General features: G+C 34.4%; 1 protein-coding gene across 3 annotated transcripts in view; it reads left to right on the top strand.

Moving 5' to 3' along the window:
- The window catches only part of Vrk2 (VRK serine/threonine kinase 2), a 72267-nt gene that overhangs the window by 13347 nt on the left and 31402 nt on the right, over positions 1 to 27518 (top strand). For all 3 annotated transcript variants that reach the window (XM_048352879.1, XM_048352880.1, XM_048352878.1), the window contains exons 3-8: positions 5075 to 5124; positions 5834 to 5903; positions 8137 to 8224; positions 10321 to 10426; positions 11541 to 11633; positions 26937 to 27069. In XM_048352879.1, the coding sequence (XP_048208836.1) occupies positions 5075 to 5124; positions 5834 to 5903; positions 8137 to 8224; positions 10321 to 10426; positions 11541 to 11633; positions 26937 to 27069 (540 nt within the window). The remainder of the gene's footprint in view (positions 1 to 5074; positions 5125 to 5833; positions 5904 to 8136; positions 8225 to 10320; positions 10427 to 11540; positions 11634 to 26936; positions 27070 to 27518) is intronic.

Here is a 27518-nt window from a genome sequence, read left to right as displayed (position 1 = left end):
TGGAGGGGATGTGGCCAAAAGGGAACCTTACTTCATTGTTGGTGGGAATGTAAACTGGTTCAGCCACTCTGGCAAGCAGTATGGAGATTCCTCAGAAGGCTCAATATAGAACTCCCCTATGACCCAGCAGCCCCACTTTTGGGTATCTATCCAAAAGCCCACAACCAAAATCACAGTAATGCCACCAGCACAACAATGTTCATCGCAGCACAATTTGTCATAGCGAGAATCTGGAACCAACCCAGATGCCCCTCCATAGACGAATGGATCAGGAAAATGTGGTACATATACACAATGGAATTTTATGCCTCTATCAGAAAGAATGACATTGTTCCATTTGTAAGGAAATGGAAGGACTTGGAAAATGTTATACTAAGTGAAGTGAGCCAGACCCAAAGAAACATGGACTCTATGGCCTCCCTTATTGGGAATAATTAGTACAGGTTTAGGCAAGCCATAGCAGAGCATCACAAGGCCCAATAGCTATACCCTTATGAACACATAAGATGATGCTAAGTGAAATGAACTCCATGTTATGGAAACAATTGTTATATCACAGTTGTAACTACTTTCAACGTCCTATGTGTATGTGTAGTTTCTATTATTGATGATGTTCTTAAACCCATTCTTAAACCCATCCTGAGCCTGGAGACTCACAAGTTTGAGGTCATTTTGGGCTACATAATGAGACAGTGTTTTGGGAAAGAAACAAGCAACTAAAGACTTAAGACTCACCCTTTCCTAGGACTTATCAAGATGCTTATTAATGGCAATTTTTTGGAGAATGTGGAGATAAGAAATCATGTTCCAGTTTTTAGGTCTCCAATGTCAAATGTGAATATTGCAATTGAGAATGTAGTATTAGTAATTACACTTTCTATCTTACAAAACATTAAGAGGATGATAGAAGGAAAAGTGGTTAAAACTGATTTAAAAACCCTCACATGAAACACTTTGAGAAGAAAACAAAGCAAAGCTATGTAGGTAATGGACAAATGTTATATAATAAATGGGAAAGGAATACTGACTTCCGTTCTCATCACACTTTATGTTCCAGCATAAAGATCATCAACAAATCTTAAGTGTTCTCAAATTAACTGTGCAATTTAGTGTAAATTGTATGCAATATGAAATATCTAAAAAGGTTTTTATTAGGGGTAAAATGTTTCCAGTTCTTCTAACGTTGAAAGAATATGTTTAATATACAGATACTCCAACTATGTTGAAGACAGTAATCAACATATGCTGCTAGGAAAAAAATTAGCTGTACTGGTAAAAAAAAAAATCTGTATTACAGAAAAATGACATAAAATAAGAAATAATGGAAATCCTGTCTGATAATTTAATAGACCTTAAAGATAACAGCTACAATAATGAATGAGCTATGATACTGGCCATGCAGTTCATAGGAACAATACTAATTTGGGTGGTCTTTACATTATTATAAAGAAGTAAAATAGTTATTTTTTATCTGTATAAAAAATTAAGAATTACATGTGTAGTGATTTGGTAAATATAAATTGCACAAAACTGTCATAGTCTTGGAATCCATTGGTAGAAGTAAATAACATCATCTTCTTGTTCTGTTTTTTATCATGTTATTACTTATATATCTCCAGTTTCTCTGTTTGCAAGTTGTACTTCTTTCAAGTCTACCTTCCTCTGGAAGCCTATTATTTTCTACCAAAGTTGTATATTGTATATTTTCTGAAACATTTTGGTCTCTGTTGATGTCCTTCATCAGGGGCTGGGAATATGGCCTAGTGGTAAAGTACTTGCCTCGTATACATGAAGCCCTGGGTTTGTTTCCTCAGCACCACATATATAGAAAAAAAAAAAAAAAAAAACAGAATTGGCGCTGTGGCTCAAGAGGTAGAGTGCTATCCTTGAGCAAAAGTAGCCAGGGACAGTGCTCAGGCCTTGAGTCCAAGCCCCAGGACTGGCAAAAAAAAAAAAAAAAAGCATATTAGTCCTGTATATGCATTAGCTCCTTTTGTAATTTCAGTTTCTGTTTGTACCATTTTAGTAAATAAAAACGTAATTGAAATCTCTTTATTGAATTTCTATCTCATGACCTTAGTAAACTTTATTACTTTTGTATGTGGATGTCTTTTGTTGGGGAGATATTTTTTCCCATGTAGAGAGTCAATGTTATTCAAAAACAGGAATCTCTTACTCTCTTTCTTCCTTTATGGTAGTGCTGGTAGTTGAAATCAGGGTCTTGTGCATGCTAGGTAGATGCTCTAGCACTTAAGCCATGCTCCCATCCCTTTACTTTTTCTGAAAGTACTGAGGATTGAACTCAAGGCCTCATGCTTTCTCACCCTTCCCACTCCCACTTGAGTTATGGTCCTCGCTCCTTTTGAGAAAATCTCAAAAGTTTTTTGCTCTGTTTTCAGTGCACTTTATTCTAGGTTACAATTTTACATTTGGTCTTAAATAGCTGATGAATGTCTGATTTTTTTTTCCTCTCAATTGTAAAAGCAGATACCATAATTGTTATCCATCAGCATTTACTTTCACTAGCTTGAATTGTGCTTATCTTACAATAGAAAATAGGTATTAATATTATTATAAATCTAATTCTGTTGTTAAGAGGTCCATCTACATTGTATCTGGAATAGTGTGTTCATATAAAACATATGTGCTTTCTAGTTGGGTATAGATTTAGGCTGGCCAGTGAGTCCTGACATAGAGTTCACTGAGATTGCTGTTTAGCTAACAAATAGCAAGTATGGGGATGTTTCAGGTATGTGCTAAAACAATTCATGTCACATTTTCATGTTCATGTGAAATAATAGGAAAAGAAGATACAGATTATAAAGTGGTAGGAACATACTGATAGAAATCAACAAGGAATAGGGCTTTGGGCTGGATAGATATAGTCCCAATGTTAACACAGTGAATAATTTATGTAGTTGAAATACTCATTTCTCTCTTTTACTAATAATCATCTTACAATCTTTTGACCTCAAAGATTTAGTTCCTGCTATGATTGGTCATCTGCTTTTAGACAAGAGGATGAAAGTTTTACCTCAGGAGGCAAAGACACTTGTCTCCAGTAGGTGTTGTTAAATGAAGCAAGGTTGAAACAGAGCTGTTTCTTTGCAGTCTTAAGCATCATAGTAGTAAAATGGGAAGATGGACTTTATTACTTCTTTTTGACCACTAGACTTTTATTCATGTGTACAGTTTCCTCAGATTTCATTAGTTAAACCTGGATAATCCTTTCCTCTAGCAAGTCTCTTGTAACAATTGCATGGGTAAAAATGAAATAACTCTATATACATGAATATGATGACAAGAATATTTTAAATGATTTCAATAAATTTGTTTTTTGTTAATATTGTGAAGTTGGAGTTCATAACATCTAATACCAATTGGTACAATATTGCTGATGTTAAAGCCATTGAAGAATGGATAACAAAGTTGAGCACAAGTTTTCTGAACTATAATATATTACTTATATACTTGAATACATTTGTGGAACATTTTAATGCATAGAGGATTAGAAGCTTTAGAAGAAAAAAATGATAACTAATAAGATGACATCATTTTAGTAAATACACCTAAAACTATCTGCAGAATTTTATTTTGTTCTCAATGTAAATGTCAAGTCATTTGTGTCTGACTGTCTTTACTTTTTTCCTTTTTCTTTCCTTACAAATATTGTCTTTGGAGGGAGAGAGGGTGACTGATCTTAGTGCATTTTATACATGTTGAATTGGGATACATTTTTACAACTACTTAAAGATAATTGAAAAACGGATTGAAAAACATTAGCTTAACTAACACCTGACACAGTGCCTGGAGTTTTCTATCATTTAGATAATATAGAGAAAAGGATTGATCTAAAGTTTTCAAAAGTTGTATTATAATTTATCTGAAACACAAATACAAACAAATGAAGTTAAATTAATATTTATGTAAGATGCATTAATTTTTGTTTTTGCTGGTTTTGGGGTTGTAATTAAATGCTTCCCACTCAGCTTGTTTGCTCATTTGCTTGCCTGGCTGGCTTATTCAACTGGTGCTATATATATACTACTTGAGCTACACCTCCAGCCAGCTTTTTGCTCCTTTTTTTTTTTTGCCAGTCCCTGGCCTTGGTCTCAGGGCCTGAGCACTGTCCCTGGCTTCTCTTTGCTCAAGGCTAGCACTCTGCCACTTGAGCCACAGCGCCACTTCTGGCCTTTTCTATATATGTGGTGCTGAGGAATCGAATCTAGGGCTTCATGTATATGAGGCAAGCACTCTTGCCACTAGGCCACATTCCCAGCCCTTTGCTGCTTATTTTTAAAATGGAGTCTACCAGAATTTTCTTCCTAGATTGGCTTCAAACTGTCCCCCTCTGGATCTCAACCGTGAGTAGCTAGGATTAGAGGTATGCACCACCATTATGGCTAAGATTCAAATTCTTTTGCATAGGAATACTTGAAGTCTCAAATTTAAAATACTTTAACCCAACCTGCTTTATTTTGTGAAGCATAACTTGCTTCAACTATCCCACCAAAATGAGTAAATACTCATTTCTGAATTTTTATTTTGGATTTATCACTTTTTAATAGGTGTTTAATCATTGGCTCTTACTATTATCTAATGATTTTAAAACCAAATGTCTAGAATATATCTTCCTTATGATTATCATTACAATCCATGTGATTATCATTGCCTGTTGGTTTGCATGTTTGAATATTTGAATATGTTGTTTTGTTAGGCATAGTGGTTAGGTGGTAGTGTCTGATAGAGGTAAGTTTCAATCCTTGTTCTACTTCTCCATTCCTAGTAGTATCTTGTATTAGTTGAAGATGATACTTACTTCCAATACCTACTACCATATAACGTTGTTGGGAAGATACAATAAACAAATATATGTTGTAAAGTTCATTTCCAACATAGTGTCTTATGAGTTTCTTTACGTAACTGTAACCCTCTGACATCACCCTTACAATAAAACAAACAAATAAAAATGGATATATGTAAGTGCTTTGTACAGTCTCATGGGTATAGTAGGCATTTAGGAATTGGAAGAAGCTATATTTTCTTGTGGTTTTTTTTTTTTTTTTTTTTGCAGCTTTCCCTACAAATGAACCAGACAAAGATGCAAGACATGTAATAAAAGTGGTAAGCATTGCTCTTAAATCTGTACTTCACATATATTTGACTTTTTCTTTATGATTTATTTTTATAACAAAATAGTCTTAACTGAGTTTTTATAAGTATTTATCAATAAACATAATCCTGTATTTTCACCTTATTAAAATCTTAAGACCAGAAGACCATTATTCTTTATTGCCATCTACCATGTTGGTTTCTGGTCTAGCAATCAGACTTCCCTCCTCCATTCCTTCCATTCTCTAGATGGTGAAGTTCTTAAAGGCAAGCCTAGGGTTCTGTTTCTGTCTGTATCCCTTATGCCTGGTACAAAGAATAAAATGTAGAATACATTCATTTAAGGGATCATCTAGAGTGAACCAGCCCCCAAGACAGTTTCTAATGTGTCTGCCCTGCTGTACATGTTGGTATACAATGACTCTGTATATTTTTGTGTATAGTTCTCAGCACTTTTGGTAAGTGCTCTCCATAAGACTACTTTCATGTGTAAGACTATATTGGGATGATAGTACAATATGTTGTTTAAAAATGAGATTCTTCAAGTTTATTTAGTGTTTTCTGAGATTTTTAGTGGAAATCTGGTGTCTGTGTTTTATAAAAATTAATTAAAATGCTATTATGTATTGCACATGTATACCATATTTTCACAGTTGAAATACCGATTCTATTTTTGGGATTATTTTTTCCTAGGAAAATTGATTCTTCTTTTCCTTCATAGGAATATCAAGAAAATGGCCCATTATTTTCAGAACTTAAATTTTATCAGAGAGCTGCCAAAAAAGACTGTAGTAAGTAAAATTAGCAAAGTAAGCTACTTCTTTATATGTGTTTGCTAAAGCGAGTGTTAATATTTTGGTCTTTTCTGTCCTGGAAAATTCTTTTCCATAAGAAATTTTATTGTAAAGTGATAGTTAACTGCTATAACATAGAAAAGCAAGACAGATGGCATACAAATCTTGATATGGCATACATAATGGGTTATATATTTTAAGTCAAAGTTGTTTCTACTACTTTGTATAAAATGTTGTGATGCTTCATCTAAGCTACTAAGAGTTCTCTAAATATAAAAGGTAACAGAATGAAATTATTTCTTTTGCAAAGAACCATTTAGATAGGAAGGATATAATGAAATAACATCAACATTATACATACAAACATATTTACATACACATATACATACATATGTATCTATGTAAATATATGTGTGTATATATGATTATATACCTATATTCATTGTATATAATGCATATACGTGTATACATATGTAAATATGTATATTTACACTAAGACGTGCACATGGAAAAAGATTGCAAAATAGAATTAAGTATATGGAAATGATTAAATAATAATATGTTTAAGAAAGTGCTAGAAATTTGAATGTTGGAAAATTACTTGGCACTGAACATTCTATATAAGAACTACCAGTAATAACTTAGTATGGTCGTACATGCCTGTAATCCCAACTACTTGGGAAACATATTGCAAGTTCAAGGCCAGCCCATACTAGGCAAAGTTAGAGCCTATCTCAGAAACAAAATAGCAAACAAATACCTGTACAGGTTTGGTTCTAGTAAGAGAGTACTTGCATATCATTTGGAAGATCTTGGATTCATTCCTCAATATTTCAAACAGAAACCAAAACAAAGTTGACCAGCTAGACAAGGAAGAATAAGGCTATTTTTAAATACTAAATTAAGGGAGTTGATAGGTACAATGACTAGCATATCATGGTTAGGGAAAAGAAGGCCAGGTTTTACCTGAATCATTGGCTTTCATAGTAAAAGCTCCCAGCCATTGAGACGGATGTGACCACTGCTTAATCTGTATCAGACTGATATATAGAATCCATTAAACCTGCTTATTAGTAATTTCTTAAGTATGGAACACATATGGTAGAAAAGTGGAAAAGCAGTTAAATGGCCTGATTGCTCAAGTAAATTAAACACTCCAATGATGGATTTTTCTTTTTGTAAAATGAGTTTAATCAAAATTATACCTGCATAACTATTTTAGAACAATTATAGTTCTTGGACTACTGTTTTGAAGTATAGATAATAAGGGAAGAAAACTGTTTCATTGAGGATACTTTGCTAGTTAACATGTTATATTTAGAAATTTAGCATATAAATAATTTTTGCATGAATAAAAATGTTTGTGAATATGATATGAATATATTTTATAATACAATGTATTTTATACGACAGTGACTTAGTTTGGTTACTATTGATTTAATATTAAAGTGTTTAGATCTGGAGACATGGCTCTAGTGGTAAAATGTCTGCCTTGCAAGTGTGGGGGTCTAAGTTCAATCCCTAGTACCATAAAACACACACACGCACACACACACATACACACACACATTTTTTCTTTTTTTTTTTTTTTTTTTTTTTTTTACCAGTCCTGGGGCTTGGACTCAGGGCCTGAGCCCTGTCCCTGGCTTCTTTTTTGCTCAAGGCTAGCACTTTGCCACTTGAGTCACAGCGCCACTTCTGGCCTTTTCTATATATTTGGTGTTGAGGAATTGAACCCAGGGCTTCATGTGTATGAGGCAAGCACTCTTGCCACTAGGCCATATTCCCAGCCCCAAAACACATATATTATTTAAAACAAGAATGGACTTAGCATCTCCTGCCAGGTGCTGGTGGCTCACACTTGAAATCTTAGCTACTCAAGAGATGAGCTCTGTAGCATCATAGTTTAAAGCCAGCTTAGGCAGAACTTTATACTATACTCCATTTCCAAAAATAACCAGCTGAAAGCAGGGCTAAAGGAGTGGCTCAACTTGTAGAGTGCCAAGTGAGCATGAAACCTTGAGTTTAATCCTTGTACTGAACGTAAATAAATAAATAAAATGTCTATATTTCTGTATTACACAGATCTGGATAAAGTTGGAATTCATTAGGTAGGATTAAAATTTTGTTGTGTAGGAAATGCTAATTATTGTGGTTAGCCTTTTTGCAAAGGTAAAATATGTTTTTCTACATGATATGAGTCATTTCTTTTTTAAATTTGTCTTTGTAGTCAAGAAGTGGATAGCACTCAAACAGCTTGATCATTTAGGAATTCCTGTCTTTTATGGATCTGGTCTGACTGAATTCAAAGGACGAAGGTAAAAGCGAATTATAATCAAATATTATAAATGATGTATCAATTATAACAAAAGAAAAGCTCTATTCCATATGTGACTGCTTAAATATCTGTTGCTAGGTAACAAATGTCCAAAAACATAGTGGTTTATAACAAACTTAAAATGCTTTGCTTGTATGTGTCAGAAATCCACACATGGTTTGACTGGGATTTTCTAGCTCAGGTTCTCTCCTGAAAATTATAGTCTGCTTTCTGTGTGGTTTGACTGGGATTTTCTAGCTCAGGTTCTCTCCTGAAAATTATAGTCTGCTTTCTGCTGGGTGGGCTGTGTCCCCTCAGTGCCCTCTTGAGGGAAGATCTGCTTTCAGAGCTAGTCAGGTAGCTATTGGTAAGCCTGAGGCCTGCTCTTCCAGGTACTTGTGATTGCTGCTGAGTCTAACGTTGTGATTACATGGGTCTCTGATGCTACCATTACCACACCTCTTGAGTGCTGTGAAGAAATGGCAAGTGACTTGCTTCCCTCAGGCTAAGGGAGAAAGACAGCATCACAGGGAAGGTATCCAGGCCAAAAGTTCTGGCTGTCTTTAAACTAGAACTGATACCATGTTGCCTATACTTTTTTTTGCTTGAAGCACAGCAGAGTGCCCATGTCCTTGAGAGAGCGGGTTCATCTCTTCTTTGAGGAGAGGCACAGCAAAGAATTCATAGAAATACCTTTGAAAGTACCATATATGCTGGGAATATGGCCTAGTGGCAAGAGTGTTTGCCTAGCATACATGAAGCTCTAGGTTCAATTCCTCAGCACATACATAGAAAACGGCCAGAAGTGGCACTGTGGCTCAAGTTGGCAGAGTGCTAGCCTTGAGCAAAAAAGGAAGCTAGAGACAGTGCTCAGGCCCTGAGTTGAAGCTCCATGACTGGCCAAAAAAAAAAAAAAAAGTACCAAATATGACTAGTAATCACATGTAAATAGTCCATTAATACTGCTTTAAAGAAGGAAAAAAAAAAAGAAACTTTTATGCACTCTTTTTGTGCCAGGGACTTTTATGTGTTTTATCCCATTTTATTCTTCGAATAGCCTTTTGTAAGATATGTGATTTTATATTTTATTTTGCAGATACATATCTGTAGATTGTTCAAATCACCTTCAAATGCTGTACATAAAAAAATGGAAGGAAAAAACAATGACTGGAAATAATAGGGGGCTGCATACTTAGTGACATATAGTACATCCAAGTCATGTCACATGCTAAAGAACCAGCTAGAGCTATGGTAGGATTTATACGAGACACTGTTGAACACACAGGATTGGGAAAGTGCATACAATATCACATTTTGGTAAAGCAAAAATCCAAAAGCTTGTATACATGTATATAACATAGATACAGAATAAAGGCCTATGTCAATATGTAAATGAAGGGAAGTAAAGAATGAATGCAGAGTGCTAACAGAAAAGAGAGGGAAGAAGTATACTTTAAAAAGGATGTGATTAGGACTGAATGTGGTGGTGTATGTCTGTTATCCCAGCTATGTAAGAAGCATAGGTAGGAGAATTACAGTTCAGTGCTTGTCCAGAGCAAAAACATATGACGCTGCCCCCAAAATTACCATTTACTACCACTGGCTCAAGTGGTAGATTGCCTGCTTAGCAAGCATGAGGCCCTGAGTTCAAATACCGGCACTATCAAAAGAACACACATGTTTGTAAACATGTTTAGCCAACAGGTATGATTTTTTTTATAAGATTAACAAATATAAATAAATAAAATTTTCTGTCTGGACAAATAATTTCTTGAGGCTATAGGACCAAAAATTGTGATGGTGTTAAAAATCCAAAATTACCTTGTTTTAAAAGATTATTCTCTTCATTATTTAAAACAGTGTGAATGGTTTAGTATAGTATTCCCTTCACCTGGAAAATGACCTGTGATGTAAATATTGAGCAGTGGCTTTCTTGTAAAAGGATTTATCTTGATAATTAATGTGTGTTTATGGCTAAAGGTTAAGCCTGTATCATATTTAGTTGTTAGGTTAAAGGTATTTTTCCTTTTCTCAAATTCATTAATTTTAAGCATTATTATTTCAGAAAGATCTTTATTTGGTTTCTCTTTCTTGTAGTTATAGATTTATGGTAATGGAAAGATTAGGAATGGATTTACAGAAGATCTCAGACCAGAATGGATCTTTTAAAAAGTCAACTGTCCTGCAACTTGGTATTCGGATGGTAAGAAGGCATGAGTTGTTTTACATACTGCGTTCTCAAATTATTTACTTGTCAATATGTACAAATCTTTATCAGAAATCAAAGGATTATTGGTTTAGAAATGTTGGCTCTTGAAAGAGGAGGCTGTTTTGATGACATGGTAATGGTAGGCTATGTCAGGGTAAAGTGTCCTTTGTTGGAGGTGCAGATTCGTTTAGACTTTGGTTTTATAGTCTGATTAATTTCCTATATCTGAATAAGGTTGCATAACTATAAGAATACCCTTTCCTTCATTACTTATATTTATAACAATATAAATTATGGCCAAGTATATTATTTTCCGTAGCAAACATATGATGATATGCCTGCAAAGTTTTTAGTATGATCTGAGGTTAATACCAATAATTAGTTGGAGCAATGAATAAATACACATTTTTCTAAACAAAAATCATTGAAAGCATAATAGCACCCATGCATACTTTTATTTATATACCAAATATTTGCATTATCTTTTCTGTATTTGGTTTGCTTACCTCTCAGTGTATACCTTTTTAAGGTGACACTCTTCTTCCTGACAGGTTGTGATGTGGCAAATAGAACTCACTAACTTCCCTAGTCATTCATCCACCTTGCCCGGAAAGGTTTCTTGGGCACTAGGTTTGAAAGGCCAAAAGGATTTAAAGATGAAGCATAGGAGTTTTCCATTACTGTACAGAAGAAACATCCTTAGGGTTTTGTTTTGAGGTCCTGATGAAGGAAATGCTGATCAGGTTTCATGATTAGTTTACTATTTATCTCTCTCATTTTTGTTGTGTCTTTTTCTTCTTTATGCCATATGGTTTGACCACTGGGCGATCAGGAACATAGGTATAAACATTGTTAAACCTTGATTTTCTTAAATCAGAGGTTCAGTAAAGCACTTGATATTTGCATATCATTTTATTTCACTTTTTTTTCTGAGATGAGCAATCAGAAATGATGGCATTTTGGAATAATTAACCAGTAATTTTGAAGCACATCTTTTTGTCAGTGTTAATATGAAAACAAACCCATATCATTCCATATTTACAAAGTTCAAATTGATGGCAAGTTCTAAACAGAAGTATAACTTATATTATCTATTTTCTTTTCACAGCTGGACATATTGGAATATATACATGAAAATGAGTATGTTCATGGTGACATAAAAGCAGCAAACCTACTTTTGGGTTATAAAAATCCAGATCGGGTAAATACAGTGGTAAACTTTTGCTTTCAGTAAGGGTCTTCAAAGTACCATATTGAAACATTGTAAAAACAAACTAGTAACCCAGAGGAGTTTACAAATGAGGTCTTAACATGATGAATGTTTTAATTTATTTTTACCTTGCTTATTTAATTTAATCCTTGCACCAAACTAATGAGTAATTAGGATGAGGAAACAGAGTCAGAGGGGTTAAGTCATTTGTTAATGGGCACATATGTAAGAAGTGGCTAAACAGGAAATTTGAATTTCTAAGTAAATGCAGATAAAGAACTGTCAAAATCTGGTGAGAATTGATGAATGAAGGCAGAAGAAATAAACAGCAAAGTTGTCACATAAGCTCTGTACTTCCTATTATATATAGCCAGTTAAGTTTTAAACAGAGAGCTTGTCCAATAGAACTTTAGGTGATGATGAGAATGTGATTGTCCAGTGTAGTGGCAATTAACACATGACCAAAAGTACTTGTGAAACATGGCTGAGTACTACCAACTGCCAGCAAATGTGTGGCCTAACAGACACTCTCACTCATTAGTAGTGGGAATGCAAAATGGTGCAACAACTTTGGGTGGTAGATTTTATAGTTTATTTTGTAGAACTGGGGATTAAACCTAGGGCCTTGTGCATGCTACATAAGTGTTCTGCCATTTGAGCCATGTCTCCAACCCTTCTTGTTTTTGTTTACTTTTGAGGTATGGGGTCTCGGCATTTTGCCTGGGGACAGTCTTGAACTGAGATTCTCTTTTTTGTTCTTGTTTTTGTTTCTGTTGGTTGTGGGGCTTGAACTCAGGGCCCGGGCACTGTCCCTGAGGCTCTTTGTGCTCAAAGCTAGGACTCTACCACTTGAGCCAAAGTGCCACTTCCGGTTTTTGAGTGGTTAGTTGGAGATAAGAGTCTCACAGGGACCATTTTGCCCATGCTGGCTTTGAGCCACAATCCTCAGATCTCAGCCTCCTGAGTAGCTAGGATTACAGGTGTGAGCCACCAGCCCCTGGCTGAGATCCTCTTGTATAGTTAGGATTACAAGTATATATACTACTCCCTGCTTGTTTTTCTTATTTTTTTTTTGTTTTCTTTCTTTGTTTATTATTTTTGTGCTGGTATGGGGTTTTCACTCAGAACTTCCTACTTGTGCTAAGCTTTTTTGCTCTACCACTAGCGCCATCCGTCCAATCCTCCCAGCTTGATTTTTAGATATAGATTCCTGCAAACTTTTACCTGAATTGCCCTCAAACCATGATTTCCCATTTCTGAATCCATATAGCTGAGATTTCAGGCAAGGTACCACCATGTGCAAACCATTTTTGTGAATTTTAAGGAGGTTAAAATACTCCTAACATGTCACCCAGTGGGGCTGCAAATATGGCCTAGTGGCAAGAGAGCTTGCCTTGTAGAAGCCCTGGGTTCAATTCCCCAGCACCACATATATAGAAAATGGCCAGAAGTGGCACTGTGGCTCAAGTGGCAGAGTGCTAGCCTTGAGCAAAAGGAATCCAGGGAAAGTGCTCAGGCCCTGAGTTCAAGGCCCAGGACTGGCAAAAATAAAAAAAGAAGAACATGTCACACAGTGATTATGCTTCTTTCATGCTACTTAAATGAATTATAAACACATCTGTACCAAAAAGCTGCATATAAATAGTTATAGTAGTTTTATTTACACTTATCAATATGTAGAAGCAATCAAGAGCCTCCTTCTTTAGAGCTGGAGATATATCCAGACACTGGAATACTATTCAGTGCTAAAAAGAAACTTTCTGGGAAGAGTTAAATGCATATTGAGCATGAAAAGTCAATCTGAAAAAGAATTGTGGACTGTATGATTCAATTACGTGACATTCTATTGATACATTAAAACAAAACAACAACAACAAAAAACTGTGGGTTGGAGAGAAAGAAGGATGACTCAGCAGAGCACAGAGGATTTTTAGGGCAGTAAAACTGCTGAGGTATTAAGGTGGATTCCTGGCACGACCTCTTTGTTAAGACCTGTAGAATACAGCAAGAGTTGAATGTTGATGCCAAGTGTGCACTTTAGATATCTTGCTCGGGTGAGGAATATTGAGGTTGGGAGGTTCTGTTTTACTTAACTCACTTGAAATTGAACTTAAAGTTTAGTCTATTATAAAAATATAGTTAGTGTGACGAAAGGACTGAATTTTGAATTTTACTTAATTGTCAACACTTTCAACTTAAATAGCTACATGTAACCATTGGCCACTGGTATCAACACAGGTTTAAAACATTAAAAAATTCAGTCCATAAAAAAATAAATTGGCTGATATTTGTGTGAGTAAGAAGTTTACAAATAAAAGTATAAAAATCTGAACAAAGTATTGATAGATTAATATTTTATAATAGCTATATACTCAGACAAAAGAAAAGGAGAGCCTAGAAATAGCATAACAAGTATTTTAGAAAATCTAGGAGCACTAAAAAATTAAGAAAAACAACTGATACTTTTATAAAGCAATGATCAAAACTTGAAAGGAGACTGTCCTAGAAACAAGTGATAAATGATCACCTTCACTAAAACCTAAAAGATAGGAAGATCAAAAGAGATGGGTGCCAGTGGCTCACACCTGTAATACTAGCTACTCAGGAGGCTGAGATCTGAGGATCATAGTTCAAAAGTAGCCCAGACAGAAAAGTCCATTAGGTTCTTACACCCAGTTAACCACCAAAAAGCTGGAAGCAGAGTAAGGACAAAAATGCTCAGGAACAGAACCCAGGCCCTGAGTTAAAACTCCAAGACAAACACCAAAAAACCAAAATAAATAAATAAATAAATAAATAAATAAATACCAGAACATAGCATTTTAAAAGGATTTATTGGAGAATCTCAAAAATAAGAATCTGATAATACGGGGATTGATAAAAGAATGCCATTGGTAGGTAAACTAAGTAGAAATAGAATATATTAAGTTAATAGACAATTTGGTAATGTATTAAAATAAAAGCCTTTAAATGTTTGCATACTTAATTTTAAGGTTAGGATGATATGAGTTACAATTTAAAAATAGTAAAATTCAGTCTTCAAAATATACAATTTGATGTATTTTGACTCATTTATATCTTGTAACCATCACCATCAAGTTATAGAACATCTTCATTCTCCAGAGCTCTCTCTCTCTTTTTAAGTCAGTAACTTTGTCTTGCCATCCCTCCCTCTAAATCCTGGAAAGGTTGGTGCCCCTGTATCTTCATATTGTGTAAATAGAATAATAAGATATATTAATTTGTGTAAGACTCTTATTCACTTAGCATAGTGCTTGTGAAATTTATCCTTATTGTTTATTAGTAGTTCATCCTTTGCCGTTGATAGGTAGTAGTATTGTGTTGCCATTTATTCATCTGTTGTAGGGCATCTAGGTTGTCTGTTTTTGACAATTATGAAATCACTATCAGCTTAGGCATTCATGATGTTTGGGTAGGCTTATGTTTTTATTTCTTTTTCTTTTGGGTAAATAATTGAGTAGAATTTCTGGGTCATATGACAATGTGAGCTTAACTTAGAAATTAACAAACTGTTTTCTGGAATGATTATAAGATTATAAAATTCCCATCAACATTGTGTAGTAATTCTATTTGCTCCATATTTTGTTTTTAGTAATCTTCTAAATTTTACCCATTTTAATGGATGTTACTCATGTGTAGGAGTTTAAATTTGCAGCAATCATGTATAATGGTTAATGTTAAGCAAATTTCATGTACTCTTTTGCCACTCTCATTTTCTTTGGCAAATATGCGCATTTTACCTTGGTTAATATTCAGAACGTATTGTAGGAGATCTTCATATTTGGGGAATATGAGTCCTTTGTCAGATACTTGTTTTGCAGATAATTTCTTCATCTATAATCTATCTCTTCAGTGTCTTATCCATGTCCTTTTAAAAAAATAGATATATTTAATCATGATGAAGTATAGTATCAAATTATCCTGACTACTGTAGTTTTATAGTTTTGAAATTAAGTAATATAATTCTTCTAATTATGTTCATTTGTTCAAATTGTTTTGGGTATGCTAGTTGCTTTGTAAATCCCTATGTAATATTTTAGAATTAAATGGTCAGTTTCTGTTAAAATACTGCTAGGATTTTTTTTTAAAATTAGGATTGTGTTAATTGTAGATTTATTTGAAAACGTCTTATTCTAATACTATGGAGTCTTCTATGAGGTAACAAAATGAATCACTTGGGAAAGGGTTTTCTTTTTCATATTTAGTTTTGCTTTTGTTTTTCTTAAAATACTTTATTTTTCTTTAAAATATTTTCTTATTTCCCCTCTGATTTATTTTCCTGCCTTTGCTTATTTGAGATTATGTTTTTTAGTCAAAATATTTTTACAGTTTCAGATCTTTTTCATTGTGTGTGTGTGTGTGTGTGTGTGTATGTGTTTGTGCACACATGCACATGCGCTGCTACTGGGACTTAAAATCAGGCCGTCTTAGCCTTGCTTAATTTTTTTTTCCACAAAAAATTGGTGCTCTACTACTTGAAGCAGATGTCCCCTTCTAATGGTTGATTAGGTGGAGATAAGAGTGTCTTGGATTTCTCTGGTAGAATGATGTTTGAACTTCAGTCCTCCAACTTCTTCATGAGGTACTAGGATATAAGGAAGAGCCAATGGAGCCCAGCATTATTATTGATTCTTAATTCAGTTTTGGTAATAGACCTACACTGTGTGATATTTATATTTTAAAGCTTATTGAAAATCATTTTTTCTGAAGACCCAGGCTAATTTGCTGAATGTTTCAGGAGCCTTTGAAAATTATATATATCCTGCTAGTTGTTTTGAGGTAGATATTTGATAAAAGTCAATTAGGTAAAATTGAGTTGTGCTTCTTCACAATTATTGAACTTATTTTACTTTTGCTTAACCATTGCTGCTCATGTTTTAGTTATACTCATTTACTTTTTACAACATATATGATTTGAATATTCTTCTTCCATCTATTCCCAATCTTATTTTCTTCTTAGATATAATTAAATATATTAGGTGCTTACTCTCCTGATCATTGACCAAAAGTTGTAGTCAACTTATGATTGAGTGAAGCTCATTTCTTGACTTAGTTCAAGAGCTGACTATAAGTACAGCATTCTTTTACATGTCTAAAAACTTTAAAAAACAAAACAAAACAACAACCATGTTTGAATATATTGAAAAAAGCTTAGTTTCACACTTCCTCTTTTGGGATTTACTGAAAATGCTGCCTTAATATTCCTTTGCTTTATGATTTCCTATTCTTCAGTCATTTCCCTTTTTTCAAGAATCTTACGGATTAGACAAACCACTAAAAAAATACTTTGGTGATAATATTGTATTCAGTAGAGGAACATCTATCCTTTGTTTTGATTTGGTAAAAAGTTCACTACATTAAAATTTTTAAGTTAAATTATATTAAGAAACAAACTTTGAGAAAAGTCTTTGGAAAGAACAATATGAATAAATTCAGACTAATTTTTGAACATTTACTATGTACAATATACATATTCTTTAATGTTTTTCAATCTGTTCTTCTCAGATTAATGGCTAAATTGTCTTCTTGGATTATGTAAGTTAAATTGTAAAATGCATTGACACCTCAGTGATTATATACTTGATACCAAAGAAGTTGGGCTAATGAATGCTGGTCTAGTATTTAGAAAACTCACATGTCTTTCTGATTTCATTACTTGTGCCCTTACACTGGCATTCCCAGAAATGATGCCGAATGGTGGTTTTGAGTCACGCCAGTTGGATCTGTATCCCAGTGTCACAGGAAGTTGAAACAATTTGACTAGCATCATACCTTTTATTTCCTTGTAAAGGAGTTCTCTTTAATCTGGAAATGCCCCCCTTTGAGATCAGAAGCATAGTCCTTTTTCATGTACCAGTGTACATCCTTGCTCTTATATAACACTTTTCTTGATGACTTTGTATTATGCCTATCTCCTTTTCTGATTTCCTTTAGTTCCTACTGTGTATGTAACCCCATGAGCACTAGGATTTCACTTGCCTTACATTACATTACATTCTGAACTGGAATAATTCCTCCAGGTTTATCCGTAGGTATTCATCTCTTTCTTCCTAACAGAGTTCATCTTCTTTATACATGAGCCCAGTTTTAATAGGGCCAGTGCCTAATGCCTTAATATGTGGGGCAGTACTTTGTAACGCCCTTTGTCATTCATGCTCCCTGTGTTTCTATCTAACTGCCTTTTAAGTCAACAAAGGTGACCCTTCTGGAGAGCAGTTCTCCATCTCAACTGCTGAGTGGTAAGCATACCTTTGGAAACTTACAATTTTTTGAAACACTTGTCACTTCTTGATTGCTGGCAGTTGGGCTGGCCTAGTCAGGAGAGTGGGTTCTGGTCCCAGCTCTGTACTTGAGTAGAATCAAAACCTTCAGCAAATTATTTAGCCTGCATGGACTTTGGCTTTTAAGTCTATAAGAGTAAAAGTGGTCTCCAAGGTTCCTTCCAGCTCTAAAATTCTGTGATACTCTAAAAATGTTTCAAGTACTGAATTCTAATTACAGAGAGTAGTGTTTCTTTGAAGGTTTACAAAGTGTCTTTCCCTTTGTAGCAAAACCAAGGAAGTTATAAAATTTACATTTAGTGAAAACATTAATGATCTGGAAAAAGAAATTGTAGCTCCTGACCTTCTGGTAGCAAAATACTCTCAGAGTCCCTGGAATTTCCATAGGGTAGGGTCATAACCCTCATTAAAATTACTTGTTTCCTGTTTGCTAACGAGAATTCCAACACAATCTATTTATCAATTATGGTTGCATGTGAGATGGAGTGTGAAAGTATGTTTGTAAGTTTTACATATTATGTACACATAATACGGTTATCATGTAGTAGTAACATTTTCTTTTTGAGTGTGTACAACATTTAATTCTGGAAAAGTCTATATCTGCACATGCACTGAAATTTTCTTTGTATTAGTGTAGCTATTTCCCATACAAATAAGTTGTTTCTGAGCTTTAATAACTTGCTATGTACTTAGTAGTTAATACTAACTGTACAGATAGTTAGATAAAAATAAAATTTGGAGCTGACTATTTTCATTTGGCAAGTTATACTGCAAGAATTCCAAAATAGCTTGTAGAACTAATCTTTTAAACAAAAAGGTAAAGTATATAGCAAATTTGTTTAGTATTTTTAAATTAAGTAATCAAATATGTGGTTAGCACAACAGTATTTCAGTTTTGAGTTTATTCTTAACATGGTAGTATAGGATATTTTCCAAATCAGATTCTCACTGTATTTAAAAATTCATACTTTAAGATGCTAGGGAAATGCTATATGAATATAGACTATATATGATATTGGATGATAGTGACCTATGGAAAATATTGAGAAGAACAGTGTAATAAGTATAAGTTAGAAACCCTAAAGTCCATCTTTAAAATTAATATTTTAAGAGTTTTATTGCCCAGTGGTAGGAGAACTTGTTAAATATATAATATTGCCTACAGGAAGATGCATTTTTAAAACTGTTGAAATTTTTAAACAGACTGAAAATTAGAAAGTCTCTATGCATTTTAGCTTAATACTTCACATTTTAAAAACTTGAGGGAGAGTAAGAGAAGGGTTAAGTCTGATTACAATACATTAACTGGTGCTAATAAAATGTAGAAAAATTTTATCTTTCTGGCTCAAGTCTTTCAAAGTAAACTTTGGATATTGTCATGTTTTTAACCTAAATATTTAAGTATTTAAGTATGCATCTTCAAAAACTAAGGACAATTCACTATAGTATCACCATAAAATTACAACTTTTATCACACAATTAACTACCACTTCTTAATATCAGGTACAGTTTTATTTCCTCCAGTTCTACAATTCATTAAAAAAATGGAAATTCTATTTATACTTTGTCTCTTTTTCTTCTTTTATTTTTACAACTATTTCAGTAGACTTTTCTTTACTATAGTGTTTCCTCCTGTAAATCAAGAAGCCTGTGTGATCTCTTTTATCTCTCCTAGCCTCTGACCCACCATACAGAACTGGTGGTTAACTACAAAACTGACTTTAAAAACTCGTATCAAACCACGGAAGTTTGATTTCTTTTGGTTTTAAGTACATCAGATTAAGTTTTTAGTCTTATGGTGTAAATAGGAAAACACAGAACATACACAGAGAGAGGGAAAAGGAGAAGAAAATAAATATTTAATAAGTGAACAATGAATAAGGAATTTAATGTACTTATACATAAATGAATCTATTAATAAGCCACTGTTCAGAAGTCACAAGTGTAGCCACTCATGTATAGCTGATATAATATTGAAAGGTATAGAAACGATCATTTGTACGTTTCTTAAATTCCTAGTGGGAGAAATATAGCCACTATAGCAATTATGAATATTTTCTTATGGAGAGAATTGGGACCATGTACTCACCAAGAGAAACAGTAGGAACTGCTGGGGATTGAATTGTATCTACATTCCTAGAACCAGTGACTGTGACCTTACTTAGAAATGTCTTTGCAGATAACCAAACTAATAGGAATTCATTAGGGAGGACCCTAATCTAATATGTTTGGAGTCCTTATCATGAAGAGAGAAAAGACACAGACATGCAAAGAGGGAAGATGAAGTGAAAAAAAAAAAAAAAGGAAAACACCCTCTACAAAGCCAAGGAAATCTTGAAACTGCCTGAACTGAGGAGAAAAAAATATGAGAGCCCCCAGAAGTAATAGCTATGAAATAATATTTTTATGATTGTTATGCTGATAACAAAAGAATATTTAATCTTACTTTCCCCCACAAGAATTCTTTAGACTTATGAAACGTGACATAGATTCTGGTTAGGTGTTATTTTCTAGCTATTACTGGTGTGTTCTGCATTGCTGGATATTGACCTAAGGCTCCTGTGTTTAAATCACTTTATCCTTGCAATATCACTTTGATGATGGCACTGTCATTCTTTTTAAAAGACAAAAAGAAATATATTGTAGGTTGGCTAAGAAGACCATATAGTAGTAAGAAGTGGTAGAGACAGATCTCAAATCCGGAATCTAGTTCCATAGTTCATGTCTGCAACTAGGTATCATTGAATCATCATCACTGAAAGTTTTGTTTCCTTTTGTGTTAGTCTGACTAATCAGTACTCAGAATTACTGGTTGCTTGAAAAACATGAAGATGTAGCCTCTGATAGAAAAGATGTTGCCTAAACTAGGATCTAGATTAGAAGAGCATTCATAGCTAGTTAGCTTTTGATACCGATGTAATTTTGTTTCTTTCCAGATCTCTTTTTTCCTTTTCCTCTTCTACTTTCTTCCTCTTCTTCCTCTTTATTTGTCCAGCCACTCATGTTGTCTTCAGAGTTACCTCTATTTCTCTGGGACTCTTAACTTACAAAGACTGTGTTCCAGTTTCTTCACAGTTTCCAAAGTTCTGGGTAAACTAATGTAAGCATTTTAATTCTGTGCAAATGAATGTATTTTTCCCCTGGTTTCTTTTTTCACAAACCTTTTTGTTACTAGCACAAGTTTGTTTTCTTTCAGCTTCTGTCTCTGGAGTATTCAGTATTTTTCAAGCTCAACTTCAATGTTGCTTCTTTTTGAGTCTCCCAAATGGAAATCGTGACTTCTTGCTAGAAAACCTCACAGGCTATTGAAGACTTATCTGAGCACAAGACCTACACATATTCTAACTGTCTTCTCCCTTCCTCTATTGAGGTGCAAGGGAAAATCTCAGCATTTTGGTCATGTTGATTTAAGTTCAAATCCCAGCTTTGCTAGATACCAGAAGTTTATTTGTAACCATACTCACTCTACTTTCTCATTCTCAAAAGACTGTAAAATACCTTCTTTTAGAGGTTATAAGGGTTCAGTGATTTGACTAGTGGAAAGCACTAAATGTACCCATGACAAGAATTTAATAAATATGCATTTCTTTTTCTTTCTTTCTTTTTTTAAAGTGTATGAGTCCCAAAATGTTATTGTGCTTGGTACCCTGTTAGATATTGAAAATGATTTACTTCACCTTCTCCAGTTATTATCATCAAGTCATATCAATCAATATTTATTTAAATCTACTCAGAAGGCCTTATAAAAGGTGCCATCATGGGTACAGAAATACATCTGCATTATCCTGGTCCCAATCCTTCTAGGAGCCCCAGTCTCTAAATGTGGAGCCAAGGCAGTAGTAAAACATAAGCTATATATTTTTATATATTGTGAAAATAGTAAATTCATGTGAATACAGGTGCAAGCCATCAGATTACCTTGTTTTTAGAAAGCTGCATTCCAGCTGGGCTCACACCTGTAATCCTAACAACCAAGGAGGTTGAGATCTGAGGATCATGGTTCCAAGTCAATACAGGGAGGAAAATCCATGAGAGTTGTTATCTCCACTAAAGCTAACAAAAAGGGAAGCAGAGCTACGACCCAACTGGTAGTGCTCTCTGAGCAAGAGGCTCAGGAACAGACCACACACACAGCAGAGGGGGAGGGAGAGAAAGAGAGATGTATGTTCCAGAATAAGCTATGTTCCAGAATGGGTTTCAAATAAATGTAATGAAATTAGACAGCATGAGAGTGAATTCAAAAACTATGATATATGTAGGGAAAACACCCTCATATATGTGCAGTAGAAGAGCCTACAAGTACAAGCTAGCAAAGAGACAAGAAATAAAATGTTAAGTGTATGTAATAACTGGTGAATGAGAAAGTGTGTGGATCCAACAGTGGCTAAAGGAAGAAATTGAGTTTTGAGTTAGCCTTGTTCACTAAGTTGGGAAGATTGTGTGTGTGTGTGTCTTCATTTCATTCATTTATCAAGGTTATGATTTATTGACCTGCTGTGTCAAATCAAATTCTTAGGGAGGTAGACGCTGAGACAGAATCAGAACTACAAGAGCTTTGTTGGGAGATAGGAGTGTAATATATAGGAACAATGAAAGGGTAGTAAGCAGGGTTGACCAAGGAAAGATTAAGGAGTGTGATGTTGCACTGACAGTGTGACAGGACAAGAAGGAGAACTGCGTAGGGACGACCATACACACTCTGGCACAGATATGACTGTTTCAATCAACCTACTAAGGACTCCACCCACCAGGAGAAACACCAGTAGAGCAGAGATGGCCACACACATACTCTGTCCTCTTATGAATAGACACTGGTAGGAACTATCCAAAAATAGTGTGGCCATGGCTTGCACATTATGTAGCAGGTCCTAACGGCCTGCTGCTAGGCCCTGTAGCCTGTTGCATTCCTTACAAATGAAAGGCAGGTCTGTATTGGTAGGACTGTACCTCAGTGACTACAGAATTTCTCATCAACTAAAAATTGAAAGAAAGAGGAAAAAAGTATTTCCTTCTGTGCTTCACACAGTTACAGAAATAATAGGTGTTATGATGTGGAAATGTGACAGTTAATAAGGTGTATGGACTGGGATGTAGCTCAGTGCCAGAGTCCTTGCCTAGCAAGTGCAATGTCATGAGTTTGATATCCAGAACTAAAAAATAATGACAAAAATGCAGTTAAAAATGTGTAAAGATCTGTAGGATTAAAAGGAAGAGAATTAGGTAGAGTTGTGTTTATACTCATGGAGAAAGGAAAGGGTTGTTAAATTTGGAAACAAGTCTTTGAAAATTATTTAAAATGAATTAGGAAACTAACTACTTAAATATTCCTATGGCTAGCCTTGTTATGATGCAAATAATGCCCCCCTTCTGAGTCCTGGTATAAATCTAGAGTTCCCATGACAGGCTTGTCTAAAACCAGGGACACTTATTAACTACTTGATTTTTTTTTTCTCATTGGAAAAGGGTATAATATAGAAAGCCAAGTAAATCCTAATTTCACTGTAGGTGAGGGGTTCACAAAGTTTTCTGTAAAGAGCTGGATGGTGAATATTTTAGGCTTCTGTGAGCTTTATGAGCTACTTTTGGGTCTTGTTCTCCTTTCCCTCCTTCTATCCCTCCCTTCCTTTCTTCCTTCCCTTTCTCCTTCCTTCCCTCTCTCCCACCTTCATTTTGTTTTCAATCCTATAAAAGTTACTTATTTTTAAAATATGCAAAAATAAAACCTAGACCATAACTCCTACTGTAGATTGTATTCTGTTTTGTACTGGTCTTTTTACTTTAGCCTACCCCACTACTGTATATATGATTGGGAGAGAATGGATGACTGACTGAATGAATATGATTGTGGAACTTGAGTCCTACTTCTTAGATTGGAATCTTGCTTATATTCTTTTACTAGCTATGTTACTTGGGCAAGTTGTTTACCTCCTACCATGAGAGCATTGTCCCCTAGTTGGATATAGCTGTCTAAATCCAAGGAAATAATTTCTGAAAAGCACTTTTCCCAGTGTATATTTTCTCATAATAGAACTTTTACAGATGTTACTTTAACCACCATCTCTCTTTTCTTGTTTTACATTTCCCAGCCATTTTCCCTCCCCTACCTTTTAATCTTTCTAGCAAGGGCTGGGAATATGGCCTAGTGGCAAGAGTGCTTACCTTGTGTACATGAATCCCAGGATTTGATTCCCTAGTGCCACATATATAGAAAATGGCCAGAAGTGGTGCTGTAGCTCAAGTGGCAGAGTGCTAGCCTTGAGCAAAAAGAAGCCAGGGACAGTGCTCAGGTCCTGAGTCCAAGGCCCAGGACTGGCAAAAAAAAAAAAAAATCTTTCTTGCAAAATTCTAGATTGACTACTAATTTATCTTAGTAGAACTTTTAGTTTGATCTAATATGAGTCAAATTATATCTAGTCTTACCAAAGATAGTCAAACTTAATTATGAATCAGTCTTATAATATGTGTTTCTAAAAATATCCATATATACTATAATTCAATCCCCATAAAATCTTTCTATTTATAGATATCATATATACATACACTACAGAGACATGCATGTTTGTATATATACATATATGTATACATTCATATATATGTACATATACATTTACATATATACATATGTTAAAGTATTAGATAAAAATCCAAACTGGGATGGAGTATTTTTCATTTTGATAAATGAGTCTTTAGTCTCTTTCATAATTTTAATTTTTCCTGTAACTCCCTATTAACACACTACAAAGTACTTTACTGCTTTGACAGTGTTGACACTTTAGAGGTTTCTTCCATATAATGCATGCTCCTTAAGGCTGTGACCATGCATATTTTAAGTCATTTTTAGTCTAAAATATTCATTAACAAAAATGTGGTTATATATGTGTTCTTTATTGTATTATTATCTTCTTGTCTTTTTATCGAATTTAAACTTTGCAATATCCTTCAAATTTTGAACATCCTTACAAACTTTGTGGCCTAAAACACAGTGATGTCTAAGACAGTCACAAGGTTCCCTTCAGTTCAACTGATATTTTAGGTTTTCATCCCAACTCTAATTCCCTAACCTTCCTTTTCTTGGAGTATTTATTCAAGAATACTTGAAATTGTAGATCCTTTCCTGATCCTTTTGCAATGTAAGATTTTCTACATCACTTACCAATTGCTTTTGTTAAGGACCTAGGAGTCATCCTGTGTAAGACTGTCTTACTCCTGTGGAAGACAGGAGTAAGTGCCAGTTAGGAAACACAGATGGAGCAAACACATTGAATAGCATCCCCTACTCTTTTCTAATACTTTCTCCTAGCTTGACCCTGGTACTGAAAACATCTCCTGCCTTTTTTCCCACGAGAGCTGAGTTCAGATTGTCTTCTCTATCGTAGTAATCTTGAATAGAGTGTCACTCATCTGTTTAACTTTTCTTTGAAATTAACTGAATATGAAGCCTTTATTAGAACTTCCATATAATCCTGCCTTTACAATATGGTATTTAATATTCAACTAAACTTATGCTTCAGTTTCCAAGTCAATAAAATAGAGAAAAATGATCTGATTTCAGTTAGTATATCTTAGGTCAATGAATGTCAAGCACTAACATACCACCTGGTACCTACCATCACTCCAAGTTAGGTCTTATTTCTTGAGGAACTGAGAATAGGTAAAGCATCTTGATAGTGTTGTGGTTTTTTTTTTAATGGTAATTGAATCTGCTGTATTTAAATTTGATTCTTTCACTTATATTATCCATATACACTACACCCTTCTAAATAGATACTTTGCCAAATGAAGTAAGGTTTTTGAAATAAATAAAAATAAAAGTGCATCAGACATAGCAAAGGCAAATCAGTTACTTCTGAGGCCACATTGAGAAACTATGAGAGAGAAAGAGACATAAAACTGAAATAGATTTTCAGATAGTCCAGAAAGTTATGTTCTCCAACAAAAGAGAAAAAGTTCTGTGCTTTTTGCATTTTAATATCCAAATACCTACTACTTAGATTATCTTAAAGCCAAAAACTTAAAAGAAATGAATACCTGGATACTGACGATATTTTTTAATAGGCTTGACATGCTAGCTGTGGGCTTACTTTGTGTCTTAGAGCTACACTGTCTAAATCCCTAAATTTTACAGATATGTGTATGTTACATGTTAAAAGTTGAAATTGCTTTCTTTTGTTGGGTAGAAAGGAGCGTGGTAGTGTGTATTTGGGAGCTAGAGTGCTCTTTCCATCACTGTGTCACACAGAAATCTAGTCAAAACAGTTGTCCATTGTATGCATAACCACAAAATAATCCTTCCCCCTTCCTGCTCTTTAAAAGTAATGTGCAAACATTTTTTCCTGAATTACTCCCGGAACTCTCAACACAAATTTCTGTTTTAAGACTCTGCTTGCAGTTCTGACTGACAAAGAATAGGGTGTTGATACGATGTATCTAAAAGTCCAGATGTACTGCACTGATGTTCTCTCTTAAATACAGACCACAGGATGATGTTCACTCATTTGTGGATTTTTAAGATCATTATCTCTTAGAGTATTCTCTATTTTTTATACTTCCAATTAATGGGAACCATAGACATTAGGCTTAGGCTTTTTAAAATGTTTATTTTCATATCCCTTCCTGCTTAAAACAGTTTTATGTTTCAGAGGAAAAGGTAACAAGAAAATGCAGGGCCTAATGAGCTATATCAATATAGATCTAAAAAGACATATTGTGGTTTATGATATCTAGATGCCCACCTAGAGGGAAGAGAAGTTAGAAGCAAAATTAAAAATAAAAAACTAAGAAATAAGATATGCCTATGATAATGTAAAGATTAAGTTGGAAAGTTAGTGTTATGGCCCCCAGTTGTATATCTTTTATCATAAAGCACCATTTGGTTTAATAAAATATAATTCCATGGCTATGCTTAAATCACCAGTTTCTTAAGACTTAATTATGAAGGTTATGGTTTCAGAGGACAAAGGCATTACTTATTTGCCTGTTCATGTCTTTCCAGGTTTATCTTGCAGATTATGGACTTTCCTACAGGTATTGTCCCAATGGGAACCACAAACAGTATCAAGAAAACCCAAGAAAAGGCCATAATGGGACAATAGAGTTTACCAGCTTGGATGCCCACAAGGGAGTAGGTAAGATTTTTTTCTTTTTCTTTTATTTTAGAAAATAATTAGAGTCAAGAGATTAAAGCTGTGTGGAGTGACCTTTGCATAGTCAGCTTGAAGAGTGAGTGCACTGTTGAGCTTTTTATGAAAAGTAGTGAATTTTTGCTATACCAATGAATATTTTTCTGTGGCTGGAGATTGTGACAACTGAGGGAGGAGTAAAACAATGTCAAGTAAAAAAAATTAGGTGTTTGATTTACCCAGAAAATTGCTAGTTTGAATATGTTAAACTTGGAGGTCAGTGCTGAATTTTGATGCTGAAATAATATCACAGATTTGGTGATGATGCAAATTTTATCAATTATTTCTATTTTGTTTGTGTGCATATCAGAGCCTTAGACAGTACCATCCTCCACAATAAATATATGTCTTCTGAAACTGTGAAGTGTTAACTTGTGGAAATCGCTCCTAGTTGC

Source organism: Perognathus longimembris, chromosome 8 (assembly GCF_023159225.1).
Source record: "Perognathus longimembris pacificus isolate PPM17 chromosome 8, ASM2315922v1, whole genome shotgun sequence".
In the NCBI taxonomy this organism is placed as follows: Eukaryota; Metazoa; Chordata; class Mammalia; order Rodentia; family Heteromyidae; genus Perognathus; species Perognathus longimembris.
This window is presented reverse-complemented; position numbering and strand designations above follow the sequence as displayed.